Here is a 14,713-nt window from a genome sequence, read left to right on the forward strand (position 1 = left end):
GAAGAAATATTTCAGGAGAGGGAGAGAGATAAAAACTTCCTCTCGAGTTTCTAATGCTCTATTGGACGACTTTAGCTTCAGCCCCAACCCTTGATATATCATTTTTCCAAAATCCTAGAAAGGAGGAAAATTAAAATAAAGTTAATTAATCAAATCTAACTTTGTTGGTTAATAAACTCTTTCATTCGAATATCTCAACCTCCAAGGTTTTAATTAAACCAAAATTCCAAGCCCTACACCCTAATCTTGGAGGTCCAACATTATGTCCAATGTGCTTCTTGAACTAATAAGTGCTCTCTCAAGTTAACTGAAATTTAATTATTGGTTAATATCGATTAATAGCAAAAACAAAAAGATAAAGCAAAATGTAATCTCTGAATTAATTGTCACATCTATAAAAATTCTATTTTAGCTCACATTATTTTTTATATTAAAAATTTTATTTAGCTGTTGACTTTTTTAAATTTAATATATATGTAACGTGTATATATATATATATATATATATATATATATATATATATATAAATAGATTCTGAACAATTTGAATAGTATTTAGATATTGTCTTTTTCTTTGCATTTTTTTTAATATATATGCATGATATAAATATTTCTAATAAAAAAAATTAACAAATAGCTAAATATTTTAGCTGTTGCTAAATGTCACTATTACACATGGCATTCTCGCTCTTGAATTCATGCTGAAGGCCCAACCCTATCACTTTCACAAAGTTGCAACGCATCAAGTCCTTCCAACCCATTGTCAATACCTTTTCATCAAGGAATGATACGCTCTGCGCAACACTAAAAAAAACCTTGAAAAGTCTTTTGACCTGCCACACCTAACTTGCCACTGAAAACTACAAACTATTAAAGAATAGGAAGGACTCATCACTCGTGGAACCGATGGAAGTTTCTCATGTACAACAATTTGCGCAAGAAACTAGAGGTGTAATATTCTGCGGTCATTTTCAATTTGAAGAAACATGACAGTCCATCGCAAAAAGCAACCGTCACTTAAGCCCGACGACAGCCCAAGTATGAAACGCGTGAAGAGATACATCCCTGAAGTCTCCATGCCACATGAGTGAGTGATAAAGACACATGTCCCATGTGTAGGTGCCATATTCCTAACTGGTCTCAAACGAGCGGGACCTCCATCTGAGGAAGTATGGGATCAAACTCTGCCCCAATGTCCCTTTCATGAGAGACCTTTATCTGAAGAAACGTGGGATCAAAAGCCAAATCTGTTTTCTCTACGGTCTAAAAACTCTACTGAAATCACACAAACACAAAACCTCACACGAGATTCATAGACCCTCAGCTCATATTAAAGAAAAAATAATGATGAAAGTCGGAGTGAGGGCTCTGTACGTGAAAAATCTCTTCACATCTTTTTTATTTCACGCATCTCTCTCTTGTTCGAGTAGCAAAACTCGAGAATATCTATTCCACAAGGTCTAAGTAACTAGACTAGAAGAAACCCACAAATTAGCTACGTTCGACCTCAAGGTCTAGCATTGGGTCGAGCTGTGGACGCTCTCATGTGTAGCATGAAACTAAGCGTTAACAAAGAAAATGTCGAATATAGAGGAATTTTAAAAACTTCTTTATATCTATCAGTTACGTTTCTAAAAATTATAACACGAAATATATGCAAGTTATAAGCATGAGATTGTTGGGTGTCAAGCCAAAGTAATCTAGCTATAAAACTATTTGGGAAACGAGCAAAGACAAACTCACTATTAATACTATGTCGGTGGTTGGATCAGACTAGATCCTGCTATAATTACGCTTTAACGCGTTGATTATTTCTAATTAAGTCTAATTAATAATTAACTAGCGGAAAAGAAACAATTATACTAAGCTTAATAAGGAATTGACAATGTGGGGCCACAAATTCCACAAATCACAAATTATTATAACTAGATAAACTACGTAGACCTTTTAAACATCAAATTTCATCGTAAGTACATTTACATGGAAATTCCTTTAATGACACCGTCATTGTGAACTCGTTCTTTGCGACCCTTATAGATCCCTCATGCAAGTCATTTCTTCCTTCTCAAGCCAGCATGACTGCTTCTACATGATTTTGATCGATTCTTTGAGTCCTTGCACATGATCCTTTCTTCTTTCTCATAGCAACACCATAGTCTTCCAAGTCATGCTCTAGACAGACGAGGACATATAGTGTGGGCTTACTCCTTGTTTACTTTAATTGAATCAACGAGAGGTTCATTGAAATAGTAAAACACATTAATGAGAAGTGGAATATTTTGAAGAAATATTTCAGGAGAGGGAGAGAGATAAAAACTTCCTCTCGAGTTTCTAATGCTCTATTGGACGACTTTAGCTTCAGCCCCAACCCTTGATATATCATTTTTCCAAAATCCTAGAAAGGAGGAAAATTAAAATAAAGTTAATTAATCAAATCTAACTTTGTTGGTTAATAAACTCTTTCATTCGAATATCTCAACCTCCAAGGTTTTAATTAAACCAAAATTCCAAGCCCTACACCCTAATCTTGGAGGTCCAACATTATGTCCAATGTGCTTCTTGAACTAATAAGTGCTCTCTCAAGTTAACTGAAATTTAATTATTGGTTAATATCGATTAATAGCAAAAACAAAAAGATAAAGCAAAATGTAATCTCTGAATTAATTGTCACATCTATAAAAATTCTATTTTAGCTCACATTATTTTTTATATTAAAAATTTTATTTAGCTGTTGACTTTTTTAAATTTAATATATATGTAACGTGTATATATATATATATATATATATATATATATATATAAATAGATTCTGAACAATTTGAATAGTATTTAGATATTGTCTTTTTCTTTGCATTTTTTTTAATATATATGCATGATATAAATATTTCTAATAAAAAAAATTAACAAATAGCTAAATATTTTAGCTGTTGCTAAATGTCACTATTACACATGGCATTCTCGCTCTTGAATTCATGCTGAAGGCCCAACCCTATCACTTTCACAAAGTTGCAACGAATCAAGTCCTTCCAACCCATTGTCAATACCTTTTCATCAAGGAATGATACGCTCTGCGCAACACTAAAAAAAACCTTGAAAAGTCTTTTGACCTGCCACACCTAACTTGCCACTGAAAACTACAAACTATTAAAGAATAGGAAGGACTCATCACTCGTGGAACCGATGGAAGTTTCTCATGTACAACAATTTGCGCAAGAAACTAGAGGTGTAGTATTCTGCGGTCATTTTCAATTTGAAGAAACATGACAGTCCATCGCAAAAAGCAACCGTCACTTAAGCCCGACGACAGCCCAAGTATGAAACGCGTGAAGAGATACATCCCTGAAGTCTCCATGCCACATGAGTGAGTGATAAAGACACATGTCCCATGTGTAGGTGCCATATTCCTAACTGGTCTCAAACGAGCGGGACCTCCATCTGAGGAAGTATGGGATCAAACTCTGCCCCAATGTCCCTTTCATGAGAGACCTTTATCTGAAGAAACGTGGGATCAAAAGCCAAATCTGTTTTCTCTACGGTCTAAAAACTCTACTGAAATCACACAAACACAAAACCTCACACGAGATTCATAGACCCTCAGCTCATATTAAAGAAAAAATAATGATGAAAGTCGGAGTGAGGGCTCTGTACGTGAAAAATCTCTTCACATCTTTTTTATTTCACGCATCTCTCTCTTGTTCGAGTAGCAAAACTCGAGAATATCTATTCCACAAGGTCTAAGTAACTAGACTAGAAGAAACCCACAAATTAGCTACGTTCGACCTCAAGGTCTAGCATTGGGTCGAGCTGTGGACGCTCTCATGTGTAGCATGAAACTAAGCGTTAACAAAGAAAATGTCGAATATAGAGGAATTTTAAAAACTTCTTTATATCTATCAGTTACGTTTCTAAAAATTATAACACGAAATATATGCAAGTTATAAGCATGAGATTGTTGGGTGTCAAGCCAAAGTAATCTAGCTATAAAACTATTTGGGAAACGAGCAAAGACAAACTCACTATTAATACTATGTCGGTGGTTGGATCAGACTAGATCCTGCTATAATTACGCTTTAACGCGTTGATTATTTCTAATTAAGTCTAATTAATAATTAACTAGCGGAAAAGAAACAATTATACTAAGCTTAATAAGGAATTGACAATGTGGGGCCACAAATTCCACAAATCACAAATTATTATAACTAGATAAACTACGTAGACCTTTTAAACATCAAATTTCATCGTAAGTACATTTACATGGAAATTCCTTTAATGACACCGTCATTGTGAACTCGTTCTTTGCGACCCTTATAGATCCCTCATGCAAGTCATTTCTTCCTTCTCAAACCAACATGACTGCTTCTACATGATTTTGATCGATTCTTTGAGTCCTTGCACATGATCCTTTCTTCTTTCTCATAGCAACACCATAGTCTTCCAAGTCATGCTCTAGACAGACGAGGACATATAGTGTGGGCTTACTCCTTGTTTGCTTTAATTGAATCAACGAGAGGTTCATTGAAATAGTAAAACACATTAATGAGAAGTGGAATATTTTGAAGAAATATTTCAGGAGAGGGAGAGAGATAAAAACTTCCTCTCGAGTTTCTAATGCTCTATTGGACGACTTTAGCTTCAGCCCCAACCCTTGATATATCATTTTTCCAAAATCCTAGAAAGGAGGAAAATTAAAATAAAGTTAATTAATCAAATCTAACTTTGTTGGTTAATAAACTCTTTCATTCGAATATCTCAACCTCCAAGGTTTTAATTAAACCAAAATTCCAAGCCCTACACCCTAATCTTGGAGGTCCAACATTATGTCCAATGTGCTTCTTGAACTAATAAGTGCTCTCTCAAGTTAACTGAAATTTAATTATTGGTTAATATCGATTAATAGCAAAAACAAAAAGATAAAGCAAAATGTAATCTCTGAATTAATTGTCACATCTATAAAAATTCTATTTTAGCTCACATTATTTTTTATATTAAAAATTTTATTTAGCTGTTGACTTTTTTAAATTTAATATATATGTAACGTGTATATATATATATATATATATATATAAATAGATTCTGAACAATTTGAATAGTATTTAGATATTGTCTTTTTCTTTGCATTTTTTTTAATATATATGCATGATATAAATATTTCTAATAAAAAAAATTAACAAATAGCTAAATATTTTAGCTGTTGCTAAATGTCACTATTACACATGGCATTCTCGCTCTTGAATTCATGCTGAAGGCCCAACCCTATCACTTTCACAAAGTTGCAACGCATCAAGTCCTTCCAACCCATTGTCAATACCTTTTCATCAAGGAATGATACGCTCTGCGCAACACTAAAAAAAACCTTGAAAAGTCTTTTGACCTGCCACACCTAACTTGCCACTGAAAACTACAAACTATTAAAGAATAGGAAGGACTCATCACTCGTGGAACCGATGGAAGTTTCTCATGTACAACAATTTGCGCAAGAAACTAGAGGTGTAGTATTCTGCGGTCATTTTCAATTTGAAGAAACATGACAGTCCATCGCAAAAAGCAACCGTCACTTAAGCCCGACGACAGCCCAAGTATGAAACGCGTGAAGAGATACATCCCTGAAGTCTCCATGCCACATGAGTGAGTGATAAAGACACATGTCCCATGTGTAGGTGCCATATTCCTAACTGGTCTCAAACGAGCGGGACCTCCATCTGAGGAAGTATGGGATCAAACTCTGCCCCAATGTCCCTTTCATGAGAGACCTTTATCTGAAGAAACGTGGGATCAAAAGCCAAATCTGTTTTCTCTACGGTCTAAAAACTCTACTGAAATCACACAAACACAAAACCTCACACGAGATTCATAGACCCTCAGCTCATATTAAAGAAAAAATAATGATGAAAGTCGGAGTGAGGGCTCTGTACGTGAAAAATCTCTTCACATCTTTTTTATTTCACGCATCTCTCTCTTGTTCGAGTAGCAAAACTCGAGAATATCTATTCCACAAGGTCTAAGTGACTAGACTAGAAGAAACCCACAAATTAGCTACGTTCGACCTCAAGGTCTAGCATTGGGTCGAGCTGTGGACGCTCTCATGTGTAGCATGAAACTAAGCGTTAACAAAGAAAATGTCGAATATAGAGGAATTTTAAAAACTTCTTTATATCTATCAGTTACGTTTCTAAAAATTATAACACGAAATATATGCAAGTTATAAGCATGAGATTGTTGGGTGTCAAGCCAAAGTAATCTAGCTATAAAACTATTTGGGAAACGAGCAAAGACAAACTCACTATTAATACTATGTCGGTGGTTGGATCAGACTAGATCCTGCTATAATTACGCTTTAACGCGTTGATTATTTCTAATTAAGTCTAATTAATAATTAACTAGCGGAAAAGAAACAATTATACTAAGCTTAATAAGGAATTGACAATGTGGGGCCACAAATTCCACAAATCACAAATTATTATAACTAGATAAACTACGTAGACCTTTTAAACATCAAATTTCATCGTAAGTACATTTACATGGAAATTCCTTTAATGACACCGTCATTGTGAACTCGTTCTTTGCGACCCTTATAGATCCCTCATGCAAGTCATTTCTTCCTTCTCAAACCAACATGACTGCTTCTACATGATTTTGATCGATTCTTTGAGTCCTTGCACATGATCCTTTCTTCTTTCTCATAGCAACACCATAGTCTTCCAAGTCATGCTCTAGACAGACGAGGACATATAGTGTGGGCTTACTCCTTGTTTGCTTTAATTGAATCAACGAGAGGTTCATTGAAATAGTAAAACACATTAATGAGAAGTGGAATATTTTGAAGAAATATTTCAGGAGAGGGAGAGAGATAAAAACTTCCTCTCGAGTTTCTAATGCTCTATTGGACGACTTTAGCTTCAGCCCCAACCCTTGATATATCATTTTTCCAAAATCCTAGAAAGGAGGAAAATTAAAATAAAGTTAATTAATCAAATCTAACTTTGTTGGTTAATAAACTCTTTCATTCGAATATCTCAACCTCCAAGGTTTTAATTAAACCAAAATTCCAAGCCCTACACCCTAATCTTGGAGGTCCAACATTATGTCCAATGTGCTTCTTGAACTAATAAGTGCTCTCTCAAGTTAACTGAAATTTAATTATTAGTTAATATCGATTAATAGCAAAAAAAAAAAAAAAAAAAGATAAATGCAAAATGTAATTTTTGAATTAATTGTCACATCGATAAAAATTCTATTTTAGTTCACGTTATTGTTTATATTTAAAATTTTATTTAGATGTTGACTTTTCAAATCTATAGTATATATATATTATTAATGTATATATATATATATAATTAATGTGTATATATATACATATATTAATAAATAGAAAATATTGTTCTAAATAACCAAATGTCTAGTTTATATTAAAATTATAGTCAAATTATTCAAATATTAAAAAAAAATAACCTAACTCATATTTACGTCTTCTTAACATAGAGCTTGAGTTTGAGATATTTCTTAATTTTTAGAAACTTCGATTGGAATTTTAACTTAGGGATTATAAACGGGCTATATACCTAACTCTCCCTAATACATAACCAAGTTAAAATTTGCTAACTATTTAGCAAAAAGTGAACTTTAACTATTCAAAGATGTAATATGCAGCGTAGAAACAAAGGTTGAGGATTCAAATGTCTAGAAATAAAGGTTGAGGACTTATTTGTCTCAATATAAAAAGGTTGAGGACTCTCTGTTCTAAAAATCCTTAAAATCACGCTTGATTTCATACGATCTTATGAACAATGATGTGAGTATTCAGCAGCTGTAAGAAGCTATGACTCTTGACATAAATTAATAATAAAACAATGGCGGCTGTCATTAATAGTTTATGTATTTGCTGTAATATTTTAGCCCGTCGTATTGGTAATATTAAGGAATATAATAACTCTTCAACTGGTTATAAAAGAAGGCTTTCCATAACTAGAGGGATCATCAATAATCACTTAACTTCTCTGCCCTACAGTCATGGAGCTCCTTTCTCGACTATCGATATCCATCTTGGCAGTAATAATCTTTTATATATTCTCTACAGTAATGTCCACGATAAGATCTCCCAAAAAACTACCACCAGGTCCAATGAAGCTACCCATAATTGGAAACCTACACAACATGATCGGAGCATTACCACACCACACTCTCCGGCGGCTTTCCCGAAAATACGGTCCTCTCATGCACCTTCAACTCGGCGAGTCACCCACACTCATAGTCTCGTCAGCAGAGATGGCCAGAGAGTTCATGAAAACAAACGACTTGGCCTTTGCTCAGAGGCCTAAATTTATTCCCGTGGAAGCTTGCTTTGGCAGCGTCCCCGGAAACATTTCCTTCAGCGCTTACGGCGACTATTGGAGGCAGATGAAGAAGCTGTGCATGATCGAGCTTTTGAGCAGCAAGAGAGTGCAATCCTTCTCGTCGATCCGCCAAGAGGAGATTCAAATCCTCGTCCTATCGATTCGCGCTTCTTCCATCTCGGGTCGCCCGGTCAATCTTAGTGAGAGGTTTCTTGACGTGACGAGCAGGATAATCAGCCGAGCAGCGTTCGGGAGAAAGTATGACAAACGAGACGTGGAGACCATGCTTCCCAGATTCAAGCAGGCCACGATCTTGGCCACTGGTTTCAATCTACCTGATTTGTACCCGTCTGTGAAGATTTTGCAGCTGCTAAGCCCTTCCTTGGCCAAAATAAGAAGAATGTTCAAAGATATCGACGCTGCGCTTCAAAACATCATAGACATGCATGTTTTCGAAGTGCGAAGCAGCGAGCCACCAGAAATTGAAGATCTCGTAGATGTTCTGCTCAGACTTCAGAAAAGCACTGATCTTGAAGTTCCTATCACGACCAAGTGCATTAAAGCTATTATCACGGTAATTTTCTGTGACTAGGTTTACTGTTTATATATGTTTATATATATATATATATATATATATATATATATATATATATATATATATATATATATATATATATATATAAACTAGTTATTTGATCGAATGAGATGTCGTCCTCTACAGTAACATTAAAAATAATTAAACAGGTTCAATATGATCAGCTTATAAAAAATAATTATTAAACCTGGATATTTTTTACAAGTTACTAAGTTCACCTCGTTTGCTCGACTAAATCGGGGCCTGGGCGAGAGGAAAATGATGGGCCTGAATATTTTTTTAATCGGCCTAAAAAAATATAAAGATTAATTAAAATAATGAAAATAACATATTAATATATAATGAAAAAAAAAATCCTTTTTCCACCTGAGTCATTTTTTTTTCTTTTAGCCTTTTTTTTATCTTATAAATTTCTCATCACTTTTTATTAGTATGAATATAGTAAAATAATTTGAAACAATGATAAGTAAGAGAGAGAAAAAAAACTGGAAAATTAGATATTCTTCGAATAGAAGAATATATTACTAGAAAAATAATGAAAATTGATATATTGTATTGGGAAAATTTGGGAAAGTATGGTTGAAAGTTTGAAAATTGGTTTTCTATAGGTAAGTGTTTAATTTGAAAAGTATGTGCAATTTGACAAAAATTTCCTTAATAGAGTACGAATTCTTAAAGATCGGTCTCGGGTCTTCTGATTCGCCCTGGGGTGACATGTGGTCTCCTGTTGTGTCCTACGGTCCCGTCGTAATCTTGCGGTGACCTATATATGTATATGGCAGGATATGTTCTCTGGAGGAACCGATACTGGAGCGACAACACTGGAGTGGGCTATGGCAGAATTAATGAAAAATCAAAGTGTGATGGTTAAAGCACAAAGTGAGATTAGACACGTTTTAAAGGGAAAGAGAGTTATAAAAGAAGAAGACATTCAAGGGCTGAGTTATATGAAGCTGGTTGTCAAAGAAACTCTAAGGTTACACCCTCCTGTTCCCTTCTTACTCCCACGAGAATGCCGAGAGCCTTGTGTGGTTCAAGGTTATGAAATTCCGATAAAAACCAAAGTATTAATAAATGCTTGGGCGATCGGAAGAGATTCCAAGTACTGGCACAGCCCTGAGACCTTCTATCCTGAGAGATTTTTGGATTGTTCTTTGGATCATAAGGGAACGCACTTCGAGTTTATTCCGTTCGGCGCCGGCAGAAGAATTTGCCCAGGCATGACATTTGCTTTGGCCAACATAGAGCTCGCTCTTGCTCAACTTCTGTATCATTTCGATTGGAGTCTCCCGGATCAGATGGCACCCGAGAATATCGACATGACCGAGCTCTTTGGTGCAACAGTCGGCAGAAAGTCCGATTTGCAATTGATGGCGGTCCCCTTTAAGCCCATTGAAGAGTGATGCCACACCCAACAAACTCTCTATGAGTTTCCATATTTAAATACTGTCTTTCGTATTTGCTTATTAATTCAGAACTTTATGTTTTATCCATCTACGTGGTTAGTATTTGCAATGAGTGTTTGTTCTCTAATAAAAACTATGTGGAACTGTTTGTGTCAAGTATTTGTGTTTAGTGGAATGTATAACTTAGTTCATGTATGATCAGGCATGTACTTTTTTTTTAATAAAAATCATGTTATTATTTAGTATTTTATAGTTATATATATGTATGGATATAATTATGAGATTTGTTAGCATATAGCCGGTTTATAAATGGGAGTTTAAAATACTAGCCAGACTATTATTTTATTTAGAGGAATAACCCACGTTAGTTAGAATTCCCCAAAATATCCCTACCCCAAGGTCAACTCCGACGCACTATTTCTCGTCTCGCTCTCCGCAGAGCTATTCCTCGGATTCCTCGCCGAGAAATCCGCCGCCATAGCCGTCGCGAAGAAGCGCCGGACCGTGAAGCTCGAAAATACCATCTCCGCCGTGAAGAATCACACTCCGACCAGCGATTTCCTTTTGGACTCTCTCCCCACCGCCGAGCCTCCGGCGATCAAAGATCCGACGGCGAGTCGACGGGATCGCCCACGTGCCGCCGCTTCAGAGAAGCCTGTACCCGCCGGAACGCGTCGGATTGATGATTTCTTCAAGAAACCTGCGGTAATTGAGGCCGACGAGTCTTAGATCATAGATTTACATGTTTCAGTTCGTTCAAGTAATTTTTTTCATATGTGCACCGCCGTATAATGGAGATCTAATATATTGATGTGATTAGGTTTTATACTTTTATTGGATGCGTCTCTTAATGGTCATTATCAATGCGATGATTAGGTGGTATTGCGATTGATTATCGATACATTATTGTCAAATTCCCTCCTATCATCACAGTATAGCAATCAAGGTAATAGTAGTGTATTTGTATGTGACACTATTCAATTGATAATTCGAGCTCATAGATTTTATGCATTATTCAAGAAAGCTCACAGATCCATGTTTATTTGTTTGTTCTCTGATATGTGATGGTGTAAGAAATCAAGTCTAGCGTTAAGGCTAAACTATGAGATCAGTAAATCAGATCGTGTTTAGCTCATTTTATTAACACCCAAAACCGAAACTCTCACTACTAACTTGTTTAATTAGTAAATCTTTTAATTAGTAAATCGTGTTTACTGTTAGATTAACTAATCCTCATCTCTGATACTTTTACTACTATATTTATTGTCCTCGATTGTTCACGGAAATAATTAGTAAATCGTATTTACAGTTAGATTAACTAATTCTCATCTCTGATACTTTCCCTGTTACGTTAAATAAGATTTACTTTTGTTCTTGTTACGGTAAATAAGATTTACTTTTGTTCTTGTTACGGTAAATAAGATTTACTATTGTTCTTGTTACGGTAAATAAGATTTACTGTCGTTCTTGTTACGGCAAATAAGATTTAGGAAAAATGACATATTTGCCCCCTATATTATGGCAGATATTTCAAGTTAGTCCCCGAATTCTGAAAACGATCTTATTCATATTTGAACTTTGTTTTTTGACCCATTTAGTCCTTCCGTCAATATTTGCATAACTCTGTCAGTCAAATAGGCATATTTTAATCACGTGACAATGAAACAAGGGGCAATATAGAATGATGCATATGAATAAGGAAATTGTTTAATAAAACGTTTTCTTAAAATAACAATTAATTAAAAAAAAAGAATACCAAAATCTGAACAACACGTTCCATTTTCCGGTGTCCAACTTCTCCGGAAGAACAACACTGTAGCCTTGATCTGTGGGAATATTTACACACACATACGAAATTACAAAATACCATTCTTAGCTTCATTAGATATAACAAGCAAAAATAAATAAAAATTACAGCTTCATTACTCTCCCAAACCCAAGAGACACAAGTACCAGAAATATATCCTTTACAATACAAGTTTATTTATAACTGTAAAGTCAATGTCATACCTTGGAGGGTCGAGCTTTTTTTAAAGTGAACGACGAAAAATAAAATCTTAACAGAGATTTCGCATATCAAAATACGAGTTCAAATTTCAGGAATACTTATTTTTTCCAAAGAATCCTCAGTCATTTCTAAAGGCTAAAACATATTCTTGATAAATTAATTGGATTCATCATATTCTTAACTGAAAACCAATTCAAAAAGACAAAGCTTTTGGTTTACACCTCAATCGAAGTTTCAAAAGATTGTTAGAGAGACAGAGAGACTTTGATTGTTAATGCGAAATCCACAGACATATATACAGATTCAACGATTCTGAGAACGTCCGTACCGGAAACAAACTCGCCGGCGGTGACGTTACTCCCGAGAAGAGAGTCAGAGTCTCCTGAAGAAACTAAATGGCCGTTGATGGCTTTGATCTGACGCTGAGCCGCCGAGGAATCCATGAAAGCTCGGTTCAAAGTTAAACGATTTCTCTGTTAATCCGGAGGAAAAACGAACTCAGATTTCTTTTTGTTTCCCGGGAAAAAATGAAACACAGGTTATTATCGAGAAAAAGATCTAAAAAGAGATTAGAATGGCACGCAATCCAATGTTTTTTTGTTTTTGGTATTCTTTTTTTTAATAATTGTTATTTTAAGAAAACGTTTTATTAAACAATTTCCTTAAAACAATTTCCTTATTCATATGCATCATTACTATATTGCCCCTTGTTTCATTGTCACGTGATTAAAATATGCCTGTTTGACTGACAGAGTTATGCAAATATTGACGGAAGGACTAAATGGGTCCAAAAACAAAGTTCAAATATGAATAAGATCGTTTTCAGAATTCGGGGACTAACTTGAAATATCTGCCATAATATAGGGGGCAAATATGTCATTTATTCTAAGATTTACTGTAGTTTTTGTTATTGTTAATTAGATTTACTAATTTTTTTGTTATGGACGATATTATTTACTATGATAGTTAATAATATTAACCTAAGGGTAGTATTTGAATATTGGAATGTTGTCATGATAAATTGGCTATTTTCCTAAATATGTTAATAGTTGGGCTATAATTTTAAAGTAGGGGTGTTGTTTTGGCTAGTTGTTTAGCCGGCCCTATAATTATATTAAATTAAAATATTAATTTGTAAGACTTCAACCGCATAAATAATTTTGAAGCTCTATATTTTATTAACCAAACAACTGATAGTCTATGGACATATTTTTCATTTTTTTTCTTTATGATGTTCATTTGGTAAAAACAAGTATAGGCAACATGTATGTAATTCTTTAGACTTGAAAAAGAGTTAAGAATAAAATCAAACAAATATTAAATACAAAAATTGAAATTATGTTTAGTTAGCAGACACAAGATGTCGCAAATAATGTAAAGTCAATGTATGCGGTAATCTGTTCCGATGCAATAGATGAAAAATATAAAGCAATACATAAAGGTAAAATGACACAAAAGTAGTAACTCAATTCGGTGCAACGTCACTTACTCTTTACAGCAGTTTGTGTTATGAATATTCTCAACAGTTTACCCAATGAAAACAAAATTCACTATTTGAAAAGTAGTCAATAGTACATGATGGTCTTATATGAACGATCCTCCCTAAGTCTGAACTCTTCTCACTTCCACTCTCAAACACTCTCTCAAGTGTCTGGTAACCTTCAATGTGAGCGATCGTAAATCTTCAATCACAAAACAAAAAAAATCCAAACAAGACTCTAACGTTTCATGACTCATGAATACCATCTAGAGAATTACATCACACCGCACACAACCAGTTTTCCAGTCCGCCAATCTTACACATCTAAGAACTCTAATCGTGTGAATGAATGCGTCCAAGACCATTATAGTGGTCAATATATCTGGAAGTCGAATTAGGGTTTGCTTACTTGTTCACGCGGATAAAATATATGTAGAAGGTATTCTGCAAACAAACTTGGCGAAACATTAAACTTTCCAAACATATAGATTATGTGCACACCGGCCACCGAGATGTCTCAATATATATATATATATATATATATATATATATATATATATATATATATATATATATATCCGGGATGTTTCAAGACATTTTGCCGCGACAACGTTGCCTTAGAAAATAAGCCAACAACAAATGTAACAACAAAAATGAAATGTGGATGTTAATAATTATATTTCATCTTAAATATTGTATATTTATATTTAGCTTTTTTAATTATATAATTTTTATAGACGATTAAAATAATTATTTAATCAATAGAGTTTTTATAAAATTATAACATTATATTAACTTATATTAGTTGCCAGCCCCCAGCGGCGATTCATGGCTATGTCCCGTGTCTGTTATGAGATACGTTTTGGTTTGTTATAAAATATGTGAACGACTTTAA

General features: G+C 34.4%; 3 protein-coding genes across 3 annotated transcripts in view; all 3 read left to right on the top strand.

Annotated features, from left to right (window-relative positions):
- Positions 1 to 14,713, top strand: part of LOC149378918 (Nucleic acid-binding, OB-fold-like protein) — a 99,700-nt gene that overhangs the window by 28,147 nt on the left and 56,840 nt on the right. The gene's annotated exons all lie outside the window — the stretch shown is intronic.
- Positions 7,971 to 10,479, top strand: LOC149378919 (premnaspirodiene oxygenase-like). The gene is made up of 2 exons (XM_089603602.1): positions 7,971 to 8,903; positions 9,707 to 10,479. The coding sequence occupies exons 1-2, from the start codon at positions 8,007 to 8,009 to the stop codon at positions 10,325 to 10,327; spliced, it is 1,518 nt and encodes a 505-aa protein (XP_089459728.1). The 5' UTR covers positions 7,971 to 8,006; the 3' UTR covers positions 10,328 to 10,479.
- On the top strand, positions 10,521 to 11,059 carry LOC149378920 (uncharacterized). The gene is made up of 2 exons (XM_089603904.1): positions 10,521 to 10,532; positions 10,730 to 11,059. The coding sequence occupies exons 1-2, from the start codon at positions 10,521 to 10,523 to the stop codon at positions 11,057 to 11,059; spliced, it is 342 nt and encodes a 113-aa protein (XP_089460030.1).

This window comes from Urtica dioica, chromosome 12 (genome assembly GCF_054948205.1).
Source record: "Urtica dioica subsp. dioica isolate 48M chromosome 12, U.dioica_male_clone48M_v1_H2, whole genome shotgun sequence".
Taxonomy (NCBI): domain Eukaryota; kingdom Viridiplantae; phylum Streptophyta; class Magnoliopsida; order Rosales; family Urticaceae; genus Urtica; species Urtica dioica.